Raw genomic sequence first — 23396 nt, forward strand, 5'->3', positions numbered from 1 at the left:
TTAGAGTAGAGTAGAAAGAGAAGGCAAAGGTTGTTGCCAAGACATTGTTGCAAAAGACTTGTAAACTTCATTGAAGAAATGGTGAATTCTATGTGTCGATTCAACAATTCGCATGGTCTCTATACTTCTCAAATTTGATTTCATGTTATTAGATGAGTGGAAGAAATGTGTATGATCAATGGTGAAATTTGTATATTCATACTACTAGCAGTTTGTTGATTGCAAACTTGCCTTGTGTAGTCAACTGGAATCATTCAGCTTAAGCTTAACTTCAATTATTGCTTCTTCATTGATATGCATCAACCTGACAATATCTATGCTTGTAGCGGTGATCTGAACATCATAAAGCCATCCTTAGAAGATTGCACTAACCTTGTGGAGATGATCCTAGCATGTCAAAGCAAGACTTAGTTAGAGTTTCATCAAAGGTCATCCATTAGTCTTACATTCTTAGTGTTAGAAATAGATCCCGTTTCAACCCTTATCCTTTTTTCCTTTTTCAAAATCAAGGGCCAGTGAAATTCCACGTTCCAGTATTATCCAAAGCAAATCAGACGCTCAGGTCATCGAGTGTAAGTCCCCTTTTGATTCTAGCAAAATCACATCATACCGTGAGAAGCTTATCCACACGTAGAGACCCTACATACAAGAACCTTGGAGCTACTCCGATTGATCCTTCTGCTAAATCTTCAGCATTCGGAGAAGCTTTATTCAAGAGAGGATAAGGTACCTTTAGGTATTTTATTCTGTGTTCGCATGTGCATGAAAAACACATCAACACCTATATATCCTCAGTGAGATAAAGGGAGAAAGATGTTATGTAGGACAATTATATGAAAGTTGGTTATGGAATTGACGAATGGGCCATATAAACTTTTGTTAATCAAACATTGTATAAGTCAATGCTTGGCAGCCTATTATATGTGATATCATCTAGGCCAAATATTATGCAAGAGAGACTCATGTACATGCAGTCATAAGAATATTCAAATACTTGAAGAGCTTTTTGGATTTTGGTTTCTGGTATCTTAGAAGTGAGGATTTCACTTTAGCACCATATATAGATGCAGATTGGGAAAATAGTGTTTGATGATAGCAGCAGTGTCATGTTGCAGAGTTAGAATACACAACAAAGGCAAAATACATAGAAGTAGTGTCATGTTGCAAACAAGTTCTTTGGATGAAGAAAACATTGAAAGATAGTAAGGTAGCAGAACATGTCAAGATGGAGTATCTCAAGAAGAAATTTTGAGTGCTTGTGGCAAGTTTTTAGGGTGAGCTAATGACTGTATTATCTTTCATCCTATAGATTTCTTGGTGTTATACTTTCAGAAGAAAGCTTAGAGAAAGATCAGCTGGTGGATTTCAAAAAGAGGGAGATTCTTTGTGAGAGTATTGGACATCCCTTATCCATTGATGTTAAAGGGGGAGAGTTATAGAAAGGGGGAGCATTGCAAAAAGAGTGTTCAAAAAACAAAGATTGTTGGAAATATTGTCATTGATGACAAAGGTTGTTGATGTCATAGTTTGGGAGATTGTTTGTTATATTGGTTTTAATTGGAGGCCGAATCTTGAAATTTTATTATTTTGAAAGGGGTGTAATTAGAAGCCACCTTATGTAATTTTATTAGTTTGAAAGAGGTGAAATTGGATGCCAACTCATGGAATTTTATTATTATGGTTTAATTTTATAGGGTTGACCTATGTGTGGGGTTGGTGTATCTAGTAGCTTGGTGCCCGCAAATTGATTAAGTAGGAATTGTTGTCTGCAATGGGTTGGCGCCTAAAAATATTGTCAGATCATTTTTTTTGGTTGTGGCTTGATTTGGATGGTAGATTGAAGCAATCCTCTGTGTTTTTTCATCGAAATTGTTTCCACATAAATCTTGTGCTCTTAATTGTGTGTATCTTGTGTGTTTTCTATTATTGTTGTTGTTAAATTTTAGATAAGTATGTTGTCCTCGTTTTTGGCTATGTTACAAAAACAGGATAACCCCTACAAATTTTGTCCAAATTGTAGTCCGTGTGCTCTAAGCATGTTTTTCGAGGTCTCATGCGTGATTTAGGACCCTCGATTCTTGATTCAAAGGTTCTAGTCCTTTTTTAGGCCTTTTAAGTTAGTTTTGTGTTTTGGTGTAAATTGGGGTTACAACCCCGAATTACACTTATCTTCAAAAATTTTAGTCCGGTGCAAATCGGGTTTGTAACCCCGATTTACACCATTCCATAGCCAAGTCCTGTTTTTTGGTGTAGATCGGGGTTGTAACCCCGACTTACACTAAGTCCTTCCATTCTTGGCGCAGATCGGGGCCGTAACCCCGATCTACATTGAATCTTCCCATTCTGGTGCAAGGAGGGGTTACAGCCTCGACTTGTACCAAGTCTGCCCATCCTGGTGTAGATCGGGGCTGTAAGCCTGACCTACACCGAGTCCCCTTGAAATGGTGTTGGTCAGGGCCGTAACCCTAACCTACATTGAAGTCTTACCCAATGGTGTAAATTAGGGGTATAACCCGGATCAACACCGAGTCTCCCCATCACGGTGCATGTCGGGGTTAACCCCGACCCACACTGTTTTCCTTTTGCATTTTTTCCAAGTGCTAAGGTTTGGTGCGAATCGGGGTTGTAACTCCGACTTGCACCATTATTCTTTCTCAGGTGTAAATCGGGGTTATAACCCTGATTCACACCAAAGTCAATTTTTCTTCCCTTTGTTTTCGCATAAGTGCAAATTGGACTTATGAGTCCGATATGCACCTTTATGATTATTGACCCTTCCCAAATGCAAATCAGACTTATAAGTCTGAAATACACTTCATGACCCCCTTTTGGTTGTTTTTGTCCAACTCTGGGAATTCTTCAAATCCATTTCTGCAACTCCATTCCAGATGCCAGATTCAACACATTGGGACCAGATGAGTGTGAAATACAGGCTACCAAGTGAGAACATGAAGACTCCATTGGTGAAGAATGTTAGAAACAAGATGAGGCTCCAGACATAGTCATCTTTATGCATCTCTAGCCTAGTGTCATTTTGTAATCTCAATTGACACCTCAAGTGTTATTTTGTATTCATGCTTTTGCATCTAGAACTTGCATGTGTCCTAAGTCAAATCGAACTCTACCTTTGACTTGGTCACAAATTAGTTGTAATTTTCCTAGTTTCATGCTGCACCTCTCCTCTATATATATGAGGATTTTCATTGTAATAAGGATCTTTGGAGGATCTATCTTCTTGATCTTTTTGGGTTAGAGAATCTTTAATCTATATGCCAAAACTCTACCGAAGTAAAGTGCAAAAGTGAAACTTTGTGTTCCTATTGTTGTTTTACAAACTTGATCAAATAAGAAGAAAGCTTTGGCATTCAGACTTTGTGTTAGATTCATTGTTATTTATAGTGAGAGTGTTCTCATGTCATTCTTGTTGTAAATTCTTATTTTGCTCACGTAAAGATGTTGTTGAGGAAATATTGTTAAAGAGTAGAAACAATTGCTGGTTTGTGGACTTTGTGTCATATTTCAGCTTTTGTTTATTAGGATTAATAGGAGGAGATAATAACTTGAAGACTTTGAGCTTCACATTGTTATTTCAAGAAAAGATTATCAAAAGTTGTAATAGGATATCAAGATAAAGACTTTGTGCTTTACTTTGTTGTCTTAGTACAACACTGTGGGCTACATAAGTTATTTGTAAAAGGTTGATAGGATCATAGTGACTACAAGACTTTGAGCTTGAACAATATTTTCTCGTCCCGGGGAAGCAATAGGGGATTTTGTGCCTTCATGGAAACTTTGCTTCTTTGCTTATTTGTATTTGATCATTCCTACATTTTGGGTTAATTTGTAATGTTGAAAGTGTAAGAATTCTTACTGCTCTATATTGTAAATTCTTTCCTGAAGAAAGAGGAAAAAATAACATCTATTCTAAAAAAAAGAATAGGATGATGTACCACCCAAGCTTAGATTAGAAGTCAGAAGTTGTATTCATTTTGAAATAGATAGAGTAGTAAGTGAAAAGGGGGAGCCTTCCCTAAGAAAATATGAGAGATTTAATCTCATACACTGTGTTTGAAGTTAAATTTTGTAAACTTCTAGAGTTTGCAAAATTTTCAACCAACAAAGTAAAAGTTTGTCTTATACTAATTCACCCTCCCCTTTTATTATTAGTGTGTTCTCATCATAGTTGAGTGGGATCATGATGCTTTAGTGGATGGAAAATCCTCAAAAAAATTATTGGTGAAGTCTTTCTAAGCGATTTTAGGATTTTGCTTAGCAAGCTCATTACTGAAGATCTTTTAGGGGAAAGTGAATTAGACTAGTTGCTCTAGATATTTAGTGTTTAAAATATGAGGGTTGATAGGGATCTTGAGGGAGTTTCTTGCAGTGTTCCTTTGGAAGGTGTCCTTGGGAAAAAATGTTCCAAGTGATGGGACAATTGGAAGAGGATGAAATGTCTTCTCACCAATTCCCTTGGATGCCACCTCCAAGAGGGGTCGTCATTAGGTTGAATGTGTAGTGCATGGGGATGTTCTCATCTAGGGGTGCTTTTTAGGAGAACACGACACTTGATTGTACTAGGGGTGGTAGGGTGTTCCTATGCCCCATGAAAAAATACCAATTTTGAAATAATTCTGAAATTTTATCAAAATAGAAATCTTAAATTATAATCTAAAAGAGAGCCCCACCAAGGCCTCCCATCTTAAAAGGAATAAAAATGCTTGCCTACTCTCGCTTCAAATCACCGTTAACAAGCTGCAAGTGCAAGAGGAAGAGGAAGGGCAAGAGGTATGTGCTATTTCCCATTTTTTTGTTCAATGTAGGATCAAACTAGAATTGATTTAATTTTTATCGTGGGTTTAGGGTTTCATTAAATATTAAAGAAAAATTAATAGATAATTGTCTATTTTTTTGTTGCTTATGATTTGCATCTCTTCCAATTTCCAAGGTTTTGGGGATTTATTTCAAACTTTGAAAGTTAAAAGTAAAACTAGATGTGTTTTTTATTCACATAAAATGAGATATCAATTTTCCTTATTTTCTATAAATATTGAATTAGATAGATGAGGTTGAGCTTTTATGTATCCTCTCCTATACCTAGTGTGATCTGAAGTAAGAAGAAGAAAAGAAAAATTAGAAATCATGTAGTTCTTTTTACTTTGTCATTTAAAATTTGACGTACATACTTGGAAAAGGAGGAAAAAAAACAAAAAAACAAACAAAAAAACAAACTGAAAACAGGATAAAAAGAAGAACTTGGTGCCAAATAGAGAAAGCCATTGTCCAGGATGTTAGTACATTGAGTTGTCATTCGTATGGCCAAAAAAAATTAAGATGCTGTTCTATCCAGAAAAATGTAATCTGAACATACAATCTAGAAAACGAGAACAATATAATGACTAGGCAATAAACTAATTTATTGAAAGAAGTTGGCAAGAATGATAATGGAAGAGTAAGGAAGAGAGAGGGAAGATGTCACGAATCTCCCAAGTAGTTGGACATCCTCATCTAAAGAAACTTGTATCTACAAAAAGTGAGAAAAATATTGGAGCTGTTTGGGGGTTTGCCTTCAAGTCAAACCTTTGCTTTGGTATATTTACCTCTTCAACAACCAAGATAGATAGATAGAAAAAAGTGTGTGAAAGTGCTTCTATCCCAAGTGTGTGAGGGGATGGTAAGAGTTGTGAATATGCAGTAATGTGAACCAAAATGAAACAAAAGGATGTCAAGATCCAAAGGTGCTTAGGGGCATAAGATGAAATGACTGTTGCAATAAGAATGAAAGGAAAAACAATAACAATAGAAATGCAAAACAATATCACTGGGATAGGGGTTGAGGAAGTGAAGGAGACAAGAGAGCTTGAAAAATAATGTTGTAGTGAGCTATGGAATGCATATGTATGCAAGGGAGAGTTCCAAAAGAGCCAAGGTTACAAGAAGAAAAACCAAGAGGTTGTCCAAGTAAAATATTTCATTCAAAAAGTGAGAGAGTAGGACAAACAAAGGAGTCAATGAGCTATTTCTAGTGACTTGGGAAGGTGACAAGTGGAAAAATTCTTGAAAATGAGCACCAAACGCGATACTATCATGGGATGCTGGTGCGTTGTAGATACAATAGTCTTAGGATAATTTGAGCTCTAAAACGATAATACATTAGAAAGTCACAAGGATAACACAAAGGTTGACAAAAGAGAATACAAGGAACAAGGTTTAAGGACCATGGGAGGAAAAAAGGCTATTGCAAGCGCTAAAATGAGCCTAGAAACATATTAAGAATGGATAGAAAAGTGAGCAAAATGTACCATGAAATGGCAAGGGTATTGTTGTGACCTTTTCACACATCGCCCCATTGCTAACGGGGACCCCCTCTTTTCCTGCTTTCTGCATTGTTAGGTTAGGGTTTTGGCTGCTTATTGGACAATTTTGTGTTTCTTGTGCCGGAGTCTCGGAGTTTTGATCATGCCTAGTGTCGTTTAGGGTTTTGAGGTTATAGGATCAAGTGCATAAAATTGAGATTTTAATGATCCTAGTTTGTCTAAGTGTTGACCCTTTTGGAGTGTTAACGTGTTTTTTTAAATGTCCTCATCGGTGATTTTAAGTGCTAAGGTGTTTTCAAACCTTTTGGAGTTGTTTTCTCGCTCCTAGAGAGTTATTCAAGTTGATTTCGCACTTTGCCCCGATAGATTCCCTTGTGTTGCGCTCCAATTTCTGATGAATTTGCCTAAGTCCAGTTGAGTTTTATTAAGTTTTGAAGTTTCTAAGTGATTCTGAGTGGAAAAACCATCATTTTCCGGAGTAAAATCCATATTGCAAGGGTTAAAAGGTCGAAATTCCATACTACAGGTGCTTTTCCCCTCAAATTCCTGACTACCCATGGTTTTCCCCTCTCAGAATCTAGATTGGACATGGATTTCCCCTGAAATCCATACTTGCTCCATTTTTTCACCACTGTGAATCCATACTAGGATCATTTTTCCCATGGAAGCATAAAATTTGACTAAGTGTCAGGATTTGTGCTGACTACGCACGTTTTTCCACCAGGGAGGTATGGACAAGGTTGCGGATGACGTTTGCATTCATTCCACACTTGCGTCGATTTTCCACTGGGTCTTTTGTGACAAGTTTTGAGGATTTTTGTCCGGATTTTCATCCAGACTCATATTGATTTTCCATTGAGAGTACTTTTCATGGTTTTAGAGTCTGGATTTTCATCCAAACTGAGGTCCTTTTTCCACCAAGGGGTATTTTTGAATGTATAAAGTGATTTTTGTTCGGAATTTTTATTCCACACTCAAATCGATTTTCCCCTAGCTCCATTTTGTGTGCATTTTGATGGATTTTGTTGGGAAATTGTCCATACTAAGATCGATTTTCCCTTATGGGGAATATTTTGATGGGATTTTTAATCCCTACCTGGATCGATTTTCCCAAGTGGCTCAAATTTAGATTTAAATTGCAATATTTTAATAAAGTGAGCCTTGTTTTAATTGTTTTTCAATAAAGCAACGATTATTTAATAAATTTAAAAAAAAACAATTAAATGATTTGCAATAAGCATTTAATGTTTTCAACCTTCTAGAAGCAAATCGGTTTCACCAAAGCAAGTATAAGAACAAGTGTTTTATCCCACATTGCTTGTGTGGTGAAAGTTGGCGATGAAGCAAGTTTAAAGAGAGGAATCCAACATTATTTTATTATTAAGTTTGCTAGGTGTCTCCATGCAAGGGCGATTTTCTCTCTTATTGGTGAATTTTGGTGAAGTGTTTTGGTGAAGCAATTGGTAGAGGACTCCATTCTTCTCCATTTTGTCCAGCTTAGCAACCTTTTGGTGGCTGCCATTAATGGCTTAATGCCACGATTTTCCAAGTTTGGCGCTATTTTTGGTGTGTTTGGCGATTTTGGTGAAGGGTGGCGATTTTGGTATTGACAAACTTTGGCGATTTTCCTTGACACCATCATTGCTTGCTGTTCTCAGACCTCCATTGTGCAAAGTAAACTTTGAAGACATTTTCTGGCTTAAGTGTTTGGCGCCATGATTGAAAAAATGCGATTTTGATTTAGCAAGAGTTTTGTGCCTTTTTGGGTGGATTACCTCATGTTTGGTGGTCACCATTATTCCCTACATGCTGATGTTGCTTCAGATCTAAGCCTTAACGCCATTATTTCAAGTGGTTCAGCCTCCATTGTTGGCTGGTTATCTATTTTCAGACTTAAACTTTCATTGCCAGGCAGCTCCAGCTTCAACAATTTGTCTTTGGGAGGGTTTTCCAAGTCATTTTCAGTCAATTAGTTGACCATTTGAGGGCTGTTATAGGTCTGCAACTTTGCCATGGCTGCTTGTCCTCAAAAAATTTAACTCTTACCAACCATACTATCATTCCCGGATTTGACTTGCTTTCATTGTATAAGTTGATTTTCATCAAATTTATGCACATTTAGATAATTGCAACATATTTTGAGAGGTTTATTCGTATAGTTGCAGGTTGTCTTCAGATTTGTGACCTCCATTGTTGACTGCGAAAGGTGTCTTCAGACATAATTTTTTGTGAAAACACAACCTTTCACACCTTTCCCTAGTCACTCTTGATCTGGTATACTCCTTTGCACTATGATTTGCATGAAATTTCTAAGTATAAGGAGGTGTTAATTTCATGAAGGTTTCATACCCTAATCTTGTCAAATTTTGTATTCAAATTGTTAATATCTACCTAGAGTGTGAACTATTTTCCTGACTTCATACCCTAATTAGCCTAAATCATTAAGAAGTCAGGAATTCTATTAAGAATATTGTATTTTTTCTAAGTTTTAACTTCAAGCTTCGTACAAGTGCGATGTCGAAGTCCGAATTTAAGGAAAGAAGAGAACAACAGAAGATACTGGAGACTGGATTCTATCCAGAATCCAAGTTGTCATCTAGATGGAAGGAGATTACAGATACAAACATGCATTTCTCGAGCCTGAACCTGATGCGACAACGGATGTTCAGAGTCGGAAATCAGATTCCTTCCCTAGCATATGTAAACATTATGAAGAGTGGTATTTTTCAAGCCGTTGGATTTCCACAATCCATACAATGCAGTGAGCATATCCTGGAGTGTGCACGATGTTATGATCCTCGCTTGCGAATGATCAAGACTCCTAATGGCGTTGTCATTGCCTACCTTGCTGAGGTGTTTGGGATTCCACGTGGAGCAGATATGAAGAATGCAACTAAGGATGAATATTAAGAGTGGTACACGAAGACGATGGATGCGTCTAAGAATATAATAAACAAAGAGTGAGTGATCGAGCCTAGGCTTCATCATTCCAAGGCTCCCAAGACACTCATGTGCACAAACTTCAAAGAGGAATATAGTGATTTAGTATTCCTGCTCAAGTGATGGGGATACTGCAGGGTGCAATATTCAATGGATGGATGTTTTACTTCATCCAGGATTGTTTTAGAGGGACATTGGTAAATTGGTCTAAAACATAAGTGACAATCTGGACTTTCAGCTGAGGAATGTAGAGTGGTCCAAGTCTTTTGCCATGACTTCCTACTTGGTATACCTGCTTGCACGGTTTGTTTCATACAAATGATTGATATGCAAAGGTGAAGTCGGGAATGGGCAAGGACAATTCAGGAGTCATGAGTGCTATCCCCAGCTGAACATGTATAGAATTGGAGACTATAAGAGAGTGAATGACATATTCACAATGTACATCACGCGGATGCTGCAAGGCGGAATCCACAAAAGATTGTCCAAGGAGGCAATAGAGCTAATAGAGAAATATGGATCATGGTATATTCAGTTTCCCACTTTCACGTATCTTAGGATTCATGGGTTTCAATCCGAACCCTACAGGCTTCCTAGGTATCCGTCGGACATAATGATCTTGTTGGAAGTGGTGAGACAACTTCTAGAGTTTGATTCCATTCAGAGAGAGAAGCATAGGATAGGCATGGCATTCCCTATTTCAGTTGGGAAGACGTTGGAGGTTTGACAGTCTGCCTTAGCCGCCAGCACTGCGAGTGAGGAGCTTGTATTCTATTGATTTGCAGTCTTCAAGAAAAGAGAAAGATTTGATCCAGATAAGAAAGTTGGAAGGATCAGGGGAGAGAAGTTCAGCCACAAGGTAGACATAGAAGATTATTGGGCCAACTTGAAGGACGAGCAGGCAGTGAAGAGACGAATGTGGTCCAGAATGTCAGTAAATTTCATGAGGAAGTGTGGACTTTTTCTTATTCCTGATCAGGGGTTAGATGACAAGGATCATATGCATCCACGATATGAAAATGAAATGAAGGGGGGAATGTTATTGCCTAATTGGTCAGAATTAGAAGAGATTGATATGAATGTATTGATGAGAGAGGTCTTGAGTTTCTCTCGTACATGGGTAGATATTCAGATGAATAAGTTAGTTGATATGGGTGTTTCCTTCACTTATGAAAATATGAAGCTAGAAGAATCTACTTCCGAAGATGATCAGAGGACTATCAGTGATGTCAGGATTCATGCAAATGAAGAGAGTCAAGCTCCCACGAGAAGGAAAAACACGCCAGGAGGAGTCAAGGCCAGAGGGAAGAAGATTGAGGAGGTCAAGAAGAAGAAACAAAAGACTATCATTCCTTCACCACCTCTCAGTGTCTCATCAATTAAGGAGATTGAAATAACATAATAGAATAAGGAAACCCAACAATGTTCCAACACAGTGATACTACTAGAGAATATTTAGGAGTTGCATGCCACAGCGACATCTGCTCCACCAAATGAGAATGATGATCAACCGGGATCCCCTACTGTCCTTTTGGAGGTTAGTTTGGGAAATGAGGTATATGATTTGACCAGGAGTAATCCTGATGATGATGATGATGATGATGATGATGTTATCTTGGCATTAAGATTACTTGATCGAATGTGTCTCGATGATGGTATGGAAATGGCCGCTATTCCTGATTGGCTGATGAAAAGTATGGATAAAGTAAGAAAATGATAGAGGTACAACATATTGATAACATTGATGACTACCTAGCTAGGAGCAATAAGGAGAAAGAACCCAAGAGAGCTGAGATTTTGTCGCACATAGCTAGAGATGAGACACGAATGCGGATTGCGCAGGTAGTTATTCCTATTGGAGGTGTGACAACGGACATTGCTACTCCTATGGATTTCCAGATTAGTTCAGTTGCCCTTGGCCGTACTACAAGAGAGCAAGAGTTTCAAGAGGTTGGTGATAACCTTAAGGTGGTCAGCATAAGGTTGGATAGAGAAATTGAAGAGAAGGAGAAGTACAGAGAAGAGAATATCAGACTTAGAGAGTATATTGTGGGGATAAGGTGTGAGGATCCCATCCTTATTTCCATTATTGCGATTGATCATGGACTGCATTCACACTATGAGGCAGCGAAAGATACACTCTCGGGGGTGGAGAAGTGGATTGAGAGTGCAAGAAAACAGGCGGATGATTTCCTTACTCGGTTTGTCTAGGCATATGATAGGACAACGGGGCTCATGTTTAGAATCCAGTATTTGGAAGGAGTTTGGGAAGAATTCTGGCCTATTCAGGAGAGGACTATTCCACGCCTCGGAGCTTTGAAGAGGGTTCTGTTGTGCGAATCGCACACCCATCCCCGTCTTGGACAGGGACCCCCCCGATTCGTGCCTTTCTGTCTTTGCGGAAGAGGAAGGGGATATGAAGGGTCAAGTTGGTGAGCGATGAAGTCGGGAATGTCATCTTGATCTTCAAATGCCCTGAAATTTGGCTAAGTTTGGAATGTCCTGATCCTGAAATTTGTCTAAGTCTGGCATGTCCTGATTCTGAAATTTGACTAAGTCTGGAAAACTGAGGAATCCTCCAAAAACTAGAATTTGCAATATAACTCGTGGAGGTCCGAAACCACTCTCAAACATCCTTAAAGTATATATGGAATATAACTTAAAGTATAAGTGCTTTCTCCTTTCTTATACTTAAATGTTATATTCCATAAAATGATCCTTTGGCAAGAGCGAAATGTTGCAAAAAGACCCTAGAGGTCTGAAAATCACTTAAAATGCCCAATTTCGGACCCTGGGGCAAAAACTGGAAAATGTGGAAAAGTTGCAAAAAGCCCCCAGAGGTCCGAATTTCACTTAAGTCCTCCAATTTCGGACCCTGGGGACGAAATTTGAAAATGTGGAAAAGTTGCCAAAAGTGCCTTAAGGTCCGAAAATTTCTCAAGTTGCCAAAAGTGCCTTAAGGTCCGAAAATTGCTTAAGTTGCCAAAAGTGCCTTAAGGTCTGAATTTCACTTAAAACACCAATTTCGGACCCTAGGGCCGAAATTCAAATTTTTTTTAAATTTGCAAAAAGGTGGTTTAGGTCCGAAAATGCCTCCAGTTCGCCAAAAGTTCAAAAACTCCGAAATTTACCTTGAGTTTGCAAAATCGAGGAAAAGGTCCTAAATTCCTAGAATTTGCACGAAGTGTTTAAAGGTCCGAAATTTCGGATAAAAGGTTAAAAATCGCGAAAACTTCGAAATTTGTAAAAACGCCTTGAAACTCCGAATTTGTAGAAGTGTTTAATGGTCCGAAATTTCTCAGATTTTCCAAAAGAGGGCTTAGGGTCCGAAGTTTTTAAATTGCAAAACATCTACAAGGTCCGCAAATTACCTTTCAGTTTGCAAAAACTCCCCAAGGTCCGAAAATTGGATAAATTCGCCAAAAACGTTAAGTCTCCAAAATTCGCCATAGAGCCCAAAGTCGCAACGCATAAGGCAAGCATGGCGATTCGAGATTGGTAAAATTCCCATTCCTCCAAAGAACACGGCGCAAAAAGTATAATAGACAACAAAGCGTGAAAAAACGCAGAGTTCATAATTTGGAAGATGGAGACGTAAAGTTTAAAGTCTGCAAAAGTGCCCCCCCATTCTTCAAAATTTGCCAAAAAAGCATGAGTGTTAGTATTTTAAAATTTGCAGAAGCTCTTCAAACCTCCAGAATCGCGCTATAAGAAGTTTTCAAAACGCCATAAACCCATTCAAAACGCCCAAGACTCCAAAGGTAAAATCACGCAGAAGTAAATCGCCCAAACACTATCAAGACCAAGGATCAGATTTCACATTCGAAGAGAAAGGAGAAGCATTTTCAAGATACATCTCACAAAGAGCTCCTTAACCCAAGATGTCGTAACTAAATTTAATATTTGTTAAATTAATTAATTAATTTTTCAAATTAATTTACTGAAGTGAAATTGGTTGATTGATCACAGGACGTCATCAAAGAACCAGGAGAAGGCCTCAAATGCAAATCAAGGAAGGATCGCAATTCAAGGCCAGGCACTGAATACTGGAAAAAGAAAAAGATGTGGGAATGTGCTGCAGGAGCGCGAGAGCAACCAAACATTGGGAACCATGCCGCTGAACAAAGATAAAGTCCACCACCGGGACCAAAGACCAAAGAACACTCTGAATGCTGCAAAGTTTATGCCTTCTCGAGAAAAAGCACACAGCTGGATTTAAGTCCAGAAATTCAGTTTTAAAACTGAAACTACTTTATTGTAAACTGCCTATGGGTCCCGCGCAAGATATTTTTGTGGATAACTATTCCTAACCACCGAGAAGATTGGATAGACCTGAATTAAAGCCAAATAGTGGCAGGTAGTTGAGATAGTTGCTGGTTGGATAACTGAGAATTAATTCGGCATGGGTTAAAGCTACCAGCTTCTGGAAGGCAGATCAGGACCCTTGGATGCAGTCCATCCTAGCCTTCGATTCAAAATTGTAATATCTATAAAAGGCAGAGGCCTTTCTTTTGTAAAGTTTTAGATGGTTAGATAGTGAGATGGTTAGATAGTTAGAGATTGTTAGAGAGTTAGATTTTAGAGTTAGAATAGGTTAGATTTTAAACAGTAGCATAGAGATGCTGCAGAAATTGTTGTAATAGGCAGGTGAAATCAATATATAAACATTGATTTGGTGTTTATTGTTTTGTTTTCATCCTGTTTGCATGGTTTCTCTGAACATTTTAGATAGATCTTTCTATTTTGGGTGTGCAGGTATTTGATAGATTCAGGCTCATACCATTGAGGATATACTGATTGTGTATCCTTTTGTATGGTTAACCTGAGCCTTTAATTGTGCTTAGTTCAATTGCAGGTGTCCGTTTGAGGAGCGCCAGAATTGGGTGCTTAGCCGTGCGTCTCCAGTCTGAAAATCTTCCAAATCCCTTTGGAGATTGCACCATTCCTGCAAGGTTGTGAGCTATTCTGGCCAAGTAGGAATTGGTTATGTTGAATCCGTCTACCCACATACCCATGTTGTTAGTTTTAGATCTCCTAACCCTTTCCTTTTGCTCTTTATTGCATAATTCGAGAATCACAGCAGACCAGTTTGTTGTAAATCGTAAGTCCCCTTGTGTTTCCAGCAAAAATACATCAAACCACTGAGTAGTCCCGCAGTCAAGACCTGACAATCAGAACCTTTGAGGTCGTCCCCTTTGATCAAACCAAAAACAGCATTAGGGACTTCCTTATCTCAAGAGAGGATAGGATGCTCAGCTGGTTATTCTATTCTGCGTTGGTCGTATGGAGTTTGCAGCAATGCGATTTCAGACACGTCAACAAGTTCCTAAGTCCTCATTGATCAGCGAGAACATTGTGCACAGTGGAGACATATATGATTTCCATGGCTGGTATTGTTCATTGTCCGTGAAAAAATCAACTTATGAGAATGCCCAGTTGAGTTGTACAGAGATGGAAGGATTGATTTAGGACATTCAGATGAATATCCTTGCCTCAATTGAGGAATTATTGGGTGTTGATGTTAGTGATACTAGTGGTTTACACTTAGCCAAATTAAGAGACAAGATGAAACTTATGTATTTTTGTCAGTTGGACTCTTTGAAGAAGAGTCAGATAGATCAAAGTTTAAAAACTCGGACTCGCCACGGACTTGGCAAACCAAAAATTTGGACTCGGACTCGGACTCGGACTCGGACTTGTGAAAGACTTGCGAAAGACTCGGCAAAAAAAAAACCTTAGTTTTACAAAAAAACATAAAGAAATTAATGCATTTAGAGAACATAAGAGCCATAATTGAAACATTACACATGTTATATGATCTACAAACACGCAATATTTGAAATTTGAAATACTAAATCTAAATACCCAAATTTCTTCAATGCTAATTATGTTGTTATATGGAGCCTAATCAGACTCGGAGGTTAAATTTTCACTACTTCCATCAACGCAGTTTTCCCCTAAATTTTTCGGCAGGGGTTTGGGGGCCAACGCCCCCAAGTTGGGGTCAAGGGGCAGTGCTCCCTGTCGCGATACAGGGCGGGGTCGAGGGGCAATGCCCCGCGAGGCCAAAAATACTTTTATTATTTTATATAGGTGTCGGGTGTTATTTTTCTATTGGCAAAAAAACTCTTCATGAGATATTTCACTCCCTCAATTACGCCAAATGAAGGCAAAAAAATAAAAATAAAACTCACTTTTAAAGCTTGCATGATGTTTTTTCTGGGTCGCGTGAGTCCATATGAAAGACTCGCGAGTTCGTGCAAAAGACTTGTGCGATTCCTTGCAAAAGACTCGCGAGTCTTTCAGATGGACTCGCCAGGACTTGCCTCGTGAGTCCTTGGCGAGTCGACTTGTGGCTCCCATGGAGTCGCGAGTCCGTGGCGAGTCCACGAGTTTTAAAACTATGAGATAGATGATTTGGTCTCTTTGTTGATTCATGTTCATAGTTCGCAAAAGCTCATGCCAGATTGGGAGAACACTTTGGACACTTGCTCGGATTCACTGGACGTAATTGATTTGTAGCAGGATACTTGCCTAGCATTTCCATAGAGGAGTTAGATTCTGTATTGGCTAGATTATTGGAGTTTGCTAAGAGAGAGAGATGCAGGGAGGAATCTTCTAGAAGATTCCCTATTTGATGACTAGGTATCTTTTTATTGGGCCATATGTTGGTGGCGCCATTTTTTATGTAAACCCTAATTAGGGCAATTCTAGGGTTTTGTTGGCATGATCTTGGTTGTTGATCTTGGATCAATCTTGGCCATCCATTTTGTAAGAGACTCTATATATACCTCCTTGTCTCTCATTTGTAAGGGAGAGTTTTTGTAGAATTGTTGGTATATGCTGCAGCTATTTGAATCTAAATCATTGTTCAATTGTTGGTGATTTTGCTCTTCAAATGTTGTCTTTGCATTCATGGTTCTCAATTCCTCCAAGTTAGATTAGAATTTGTTTTCATGTTTATTAGATTGAATTAAAGATTTGTTGAATATATTTGTGTGGAATCCTTAATCCATACCACTAGCCTCTTGCCGTTGGTAAGTGCGCCTTGTGTGGTCAACTGGAGATTTGAGTAAGCTTAACTTCAGCTATTATGCGTCCCTTGACAAGCATCAACTTGGATGGTGTCAACATTTGATGGTGATAGTCTGAAAATCCTTGAGTATACCTTAAACAATTGCACTAAGCTTGTGTCAATACCTATTTGTGAGACCTTGCCTAGTTTGATTCCACTAAACTTGTTCATCATTTCCTACATCCTAGGCCTAGAATAAATTTCTTGAACCCTATTCCTTTTTGCCCATTTTGTAGTAAGAATTAAGTCCAAAACTACATTGCTAAATCCTAAGTTGTTAGCATGCCTATTCCGCATATTTCATGATCGAAGAAGATAATCCTAACATTTGTGTTAGTCCCCAAGTGAACACAAGTATTTTTGTACACTTATACAATTACTATCATTTATCTCTCCTAGAAAAGTTTTTAGTACAAACCAAATGCCTTTTAATGTTCAAGGAGAATATTATGAGGGTGATAATTTATTGGGTCTGTGCTATTAGTGTTGTAGAGCATAGACGAGATAATTATAATACTATATTTGTGGTTTAGTTTTAGATTATTTTGCACATGAACTTTTTCCTTTTAGTTATTCCATACATCTTGTTCATTGTGACATAATTTATTATGTCTATTGGTATAGGAATTCAATTGGTTGCTTTTTTCGTTGATATAATGATATCAGGCATTGATAATCTTCTATAAATGCTTCAGGTGGGGGACATGCTGGACTTGGAATCTATACATAAAGCCTATCTTTTGGATTCTTTGCACAAGTAAGTGTAAAGCAAAAGTGAATGATATTGGTAAATTTATAAAATTTTAAAGTTATCTTTATGAGTGTTGATCATGTTCAAGAAATTGAATCTTAAGGCTATTCACGTGGAAAAGGGGTATTATGTAGAAGATAGATGGTAAAGATTTGCATCTTTGTGTGCAAACTACTAATATGTTTTTTTTTTCTTTGCAGATGCTTTCTTGATTCGGACATGAGTCCTGTTAAGGAGATTATTCGCAACATCATGCAGTGTGTTTTGGACTTCAGGTCTTGCTTTGGTTGTAGAGCTCAAAATTATGAGGAAGGTGAACCATTTGAGCTGACCAATAGGATCAATTACTCCCAGGTGAATACTTTACCCTCCAAATCTCTATGCTCAATACATCTACATGATCTTAATTTGTTTGCATCATCTCCTAAAACCCATCATATTTTCTCTCACCATTCACCTTATGGTTTAGCTTTTCAAAGTGTCTTCACAATGCATATGTGAACCTATTCCAGTCTATAAGTGAAGAATTTGAAAGTTAGTTTTCAACTTGGACAGATATTACAATCTATAATTTTGATATTGACTTTAAATTTGTAAATTGAACAGAATGGCTATATTGATTATGAAATGAAATCGAACCCTTTTATAGATCAACAAATGTCCACAATTCCTGAAATGGTGATAATCTAAGTCATCTAAGAGTGCAAAATAAGAATACTAATAGTGATCGAGATTCATGCCCACATACACCTACAGCAATGAAGGCAAGCCAGGCCATTCCTGTCAGCCACTCTCTTAACATTCACTGCTGAGAAAAAAATGATAATGAGATTGGCAATGTTGTCTGCCTTAAGTTTCTGTCACCTACATTGTCTGATTGATCTTTTAAGTGTGGTCTGGGCTCAAAGTCTTGCATGGACCACCCAAAATCTGAAAGATGTTAGCTGCGCTGTTCTCTTGATATTGGAGAAACTGTTGTTTAGGACTTTGTGTCTGAATTGGATTAAAGCTGGAGCTGTATACCTGCAAACACCAAGGAATCTTGTGTTTGCTGTACTCCGCGTGTGTGGATTGGACTGTGTTGGAAATGTAGATAACATTGGTAATGCAGAAGTTTATAGGCACTAAAGACTCCTTTAGCTCAGTCCATGTCATCTTCAATTTTCAAGCAAGCCTTATAGGTCATCTAATGGATACAATGATGAATTCTTGTTTACTAACCTGAGGCATTGAGGGAATAGTATAGCAGAGAATTCCCAATTTGAATATCAAACAACTTAAATTGAGATGTAACCTTTCCATACGCATGAGATCTTTATTAAGGAACATTAATCTGGAAAAAATATTGAATGTAGAAATTGGAAAGTTGTGCCTGTCACATGAAATATGTTGTTTGTAACCAGGTCTATATATGGGTTCAGATTGCCTTAAGGCAACATCCAAACCCATTTAGGACTGGGCCCTATCCTAAAGGGTAATGTGCCTCCAAGTCTAAACCCAGCCCTATACTTGCACGCCATCCTAAATACCCACGCCACAATAACTATATTGGTGCCAAAAAGGGAAGGAGGCCAACTTCAATTAATAAAGGCTAAAGACATATATAAATAAAGATATCTTGCAAAGACAATTCATTCAAGTTCAGCGAATTAGCTCTGCATGAAAAGGTGCGAATTTACACGGAGGGTGCGAACTTGTCTAGACTTGTGCAAAATTGTCCAAGAGGACATAGGGCATTTTGGTGCAGTCTTGAAGCATGCAAAAGGGGCAGATCTGATATGTAAAGATCGGATTCGGAAAAGCAAGCTAAGTATTGTATGTTGTGCAATAAGAGTGAATACATAATCTGACCTGTGGGTCTTTTATGTTGGGTTTTTCCTCCTTGGAGGTTTTCCCAGGGTATTTGTGTTTGTCTCTTGGTTCCTTGTTTCATTCTTGAATTTACTTGATTGTAGTTTACTAAATTACAAATCTGATTACTGATCTAGGGCACGAATTTAACATGGTATCAGAGCTAAGGTTATACTAACCCTCAGATTTCAGTAAGCTCTTACCTCCAGGTTGTTGTTCGCCTTTTATTAAGAAAATGACAGGGGTGAAGTTAGAGGGCATCATCGGGTCCTTATCAAGGAGTCATTCTTTAATTCATTAAAGATTGTGGAGATTCGAGTGAAGAACCAAAGAAGGAAGTAACTGATATTTCTCCTTTCAGATTTTCAGATCTCTGGAATGCAAAGTATATACTGTGGAGTCATTACCTTATTCAGACCTTCAAAGTTGTTGATTTTCAGAATTGGTCTAAACCCTAGGTTGGTATATATTTCATGATTCTTAACCCTTGATGTGATCCGATCCAATTTTAATAATGATTGAATCTTTGATGGTATGGTAGATTTATTTAGCTACTAGACATGCAACTACTATTTTGTATTGCTAACAAAATCAGTTGTATTCCCACCAATCTTCAAACCCTAGCTGACTGTGCTAAGGCACATCAAGAGGAGATTGCGAATTATGGCTTTTGAAGATAGACTGCAAAGATAGTTTCTTTTGAGAAGCTTTCGGTTCCAGTGTCAGTGTTATCTAAACATCAGCAGGTGTATTTTTTAAATTCTTTATTAACTTTGTGATGAGAGACTTTATGATAATTGAAGGTTAAGTATTCCTGTTGAATATATGGGGTTTCTTTGTCAAGTTGTAATAATAAAGGTTTCATTATCAATATTTGCTTCTTATGGGTTTGTGCTTACTTAGTTTTGTAAAACCCCTATTGGGTTGTGTGAAAGGAAAATAATATTCTCTTTGAATTAACCCGTGTTGGGCCAATCATGTTTTGAGGTTCCCTGTGACAGGTGTTTATCCTTGCAGGTTTACAAGCAAGTTTGTGCCTGTGTTATCTCGAGTTACCATCCTTATATCATCCCTGTTGCATTCGAGCTCATGTCATTAAATGTTGTGACAAATGCAGTCTTATCATGCATCATTTATCTGTTAAAATAACTGCATGACAGGTTGCTTTCAGTTATTTGGTTATAATGATGCTCTTTCCTACATAGTAGAAGTTAGAATGTATTGTTGTAAATAGCATATGTAGGAAGAGTGAAAGATGAACAAGTAAGTGGTCTCTTTCTGTGATTAGCATTGAGATCTCTTTAGGCTGAGGTAAGCATTTCACTCGTTAATTTCTTCTACTTCCACCAAAGCTGAATATAATTAGGATCTTGTTCAGCAAAGTATGAAGATTTTGTTCTACTTGATATTTATCAATCATATGTATGTAGTCATACTATATCTTGTGATTGGGTTTCTAAGAAATCTAAATTTCAGTTGTTCTTTGAAAGATGATTTGTCTTATGTATTTTGCTTGCTTGAATCTCACACCTGTTCTCTTTTATAAGTATATAAGGATCCTTTCAGGCATGGCTATTCAGATGGGAACTAGGTTGTATCTCAGCCTCTCGGGGTTAAAGATGAAGGTTTTCTGAAAATTCACCTTGCAGAAGGTGAAAGTAAGAGAAAAGCAAGTAGCATCTTCAGTTGTATATGATTTCTGGTTCCTTTATTGATTCTTATTTGATTAAGGATTAAGAGGGAGTCCTATCTTCAATAAATACTTAGTATTAAAGAATTGACAATCATTTGTTAAGTCTAGGGTTTTGTAAAGTTCTAACTTCCTTTCTTAAAGTATTTTGGTTTCTGATGTGATGATTTAACTCTATTCTCATCATTGGAATATAAGGAATAATTAGCGCAAGGATCTAAATTTATTGTCTTCTAGGATTAGAAATATGTCAAGGATCTAACCAAATTATTCCAAGTCAAGTATACTTTTGATATTTAGAATAATGGATTGTAAACCTTTATGAAAACTAACATAAAGATTTAGGATGTCTGTAGCAAAGTTTGATTTTGCAGATCCATCTGAAGACAAGCAACTGATTGGTGGATGCCTCAGCTAATTCATGATCAAGGTTGAAGCATGTTGTTGCTGCCAAGCATATCTTGTTGCATTTTGAAAATCTCAAATGATTGTGAGCAGAAGACTGTAATCACCTCAGAAGGCTAACTCAGATTCTGAAGTGTCTCAGATAAAGGAAGTCACTTCAATCTCTTGTTGTAACTTGAATACCCTATGATCTCTTAGGACTACAACAAACAGTCCTCAGTCACGCTGAGTACTGCTGAAGCTGAATTCATTGGAGCATGAACTGTATCAAGGAAATTGTGTGGTTTTTCAAATTCTTGTTGAATGGTTTCTTATAATTATTTATTATCAGAATCGTATAGAGATACCTGAAAATTCAGTGTCTTATGGCAGGATAATCTTGCGTTGCAAATGTTCTCACCAAGTCTTTTGAAGCTTGAGTACTTTAGAAGATAGACTTGGAGCTGTGGAGAACATCGCCCTTGATTGAGAAGGAGTCTCAACCTCAGTGATGCATTGTGTTTCATCAACCACCCTCTGCGGGTAATGTAAGGTGGTAGCGTAATCTTCTCAGGGAGAAGAGTAATTGTTACCATCCTCTGCGGGCAATGTAAGATGGTAGAAAAGATGGAATTTCATCCTATGCTTGTGTGCTGGATGGAAAGTGTACTAGATAGAAGATTATGTTTATTCATTCTTTGCTTGTGTGCAAAATGGAGGACTATGGTTTATGTAACTTCATTCTATGCTTGTGAGCAAGATGAAGGATTATGATGTGACATTCTTCTCTGAGAGAAGATTGAAATGGAAGCTCTTCATCATTCTTAGCAGGCAATGGATGGTGTATATGCGTGATAGATATCATGGATATATATACTTGTGTTTATTCATGTCTTGCAAGTGTACATGATAAAGTTCTGGATTCATCCTCTACAGGCAAGGCAAGATGAATATTATAAAAGGTTCCATGATGAGTTTCCATTATGTGATTTGGTTACTTATTATTTATGGTTACTGGCTACTTGTTGTGATCCTCTCTAAGGAGTGCTGGCTGAGTTCAGATTACAGACTACACAATGAATGTATCAGGAAAAGTACTTTGGGTATCTGCTTCAACTTGGGCTCTGCAGTGATCTCTTGGGCGTGTAGAAAGCAATCTTTCGTAGCATTGAGCACTGCAGATGCTGAGTACATTATAGCATCTTTTGCATCCAGAGAAGCAGTGTGGCTTCGCAAACTCCTCGTTGGATTATTTGGTCAAGCTAGTGGTTCTACCACCATTCATTGTGATAATCAAAGTTGCATAAAAATGTCAGTAAATTCTGTGTTCCATGACCGGTCCAAACATGTGGAAACACACTATCACTTCATTCGGGATATGGTGCAAAGAGGTGCCATTCAACCAAAGTACATTAGCACGGATGAACAGGTTGCAGACATCCTTACCAAACCCTTATCTAGAGTGAAGTTCGAATACTTCAGAGACAGACTTGGTATTGTGGAAAACGGAACCCTAATTGAGAGGGAGCTCCAATCTCAGTGACTCTATCTGCAGCACTTTGATCATTCTTTGCTTGTGTGCAAGAATGAATTGAGTCCAATCTAAGCTTGTGTGCTAGATGGATAATTGTAATTATGTAAAGACCCACTTGTGTATTACACTTTCTATGCTTGTGTGCTAGAACCATCCTATGCTTGTGTGCTAGGTGGAAGATGTAATTCTATGCTTGTGTGCTAGATGGAACTCTAAAGGTTCAGATTATGTATTCTCTTCTTCCCTAGTTAAGAGGGAGTGTTGTTTGTAACTAGGTCTATATATGGGTTCGGATTGCCTTAAGGCAACATCCGAACCCATTTAGGACTGGGCCCTATCCTAAAGGGTAACATCCCCCCAAGTCTAAACCCAACCCTATACTTGCACGCCATCCTAAATTCCCACGCCACAATAACTATATTGGTGCCAAAAAGGGAAGGAGGTCGACTTGAATTAATAAAGGCTAAAGACATATATAAATAAAGATATCTTGCAAAGACAATTCATTCAAGTTCAGGGAATTAGCTCTGCATGAAAAGGTGCGAATTTACAAGGAGGGTGCGAACTTGTCTAGACTTGTGCGAAATTGTCCAAGAGGACATAGGGCATTTTGGTGCAGTCTTGAAGCATGCAAAAGGGGCAGATCTGATATGTAAAGATCAGATTTAGAAAAGCAAGCTAAGTATTGTATGTTGTGCAATAAGAGTGAATACATAACCTGACCTGTGGGTCTTTAATGCTTGGTTTTTCCTCCTTGGAGGTTTTCCCAAGGTATTTGTGTTTGTCTCTTGGTTCCTTGTTTCATTCTTGAATTTACTTGATTATAGTTTACTAAATTACAAATCTGATTATTGATC

General features: G+C 37.9%; 1 protein-coding gene across 7 annotated transcripts in view; it reads left to right on the forward strand.

Moving 5' to 3' along the window:
• Positions 1-23396, forward strand: part of LOC131067952 (uncharacterized) — a 217358-nt gene that overhangs the window by 153140 nt on the left and 40822 nt on the right. For 4 of the 7 annotated variants that reach the window (XM_059207457.1, XM_059207455.1, XM_059207456.1 and 1 more), the window contains exons 12-13: positions 17025-17086; positions 17281-17434. The exons of 2 other annotated variants lie outside the window; for them this stretch is intronic. In XM_059207457.1, coding sequence (XP_059063440.1) covers positions 17025-17086; positions 17281-17434 — 216 coding nt within the window. Of the gene's footprint in view, positions 1-17024; positions 17087-17280; positions 17435-23396 lie in introns of those variants that run through there. One more of the 7 variants, XM_059207459.1, reaches the window with a different exon arrangement.

Source organism: Cryptomeria japonica, chromosome 6 (genome assembly GCF_030272615.1).
Source record: "Cryptomeria japonica chromosome 6, Sugi_1.0, whole genome shotgun sequence".
Lineage (NCBI taxonomy): Eukaryota > Viridiplantae > Streptophyta > Pinopsida > Cupressales > Cupressaceae > Cryptomeria > Cryptomeria japonica.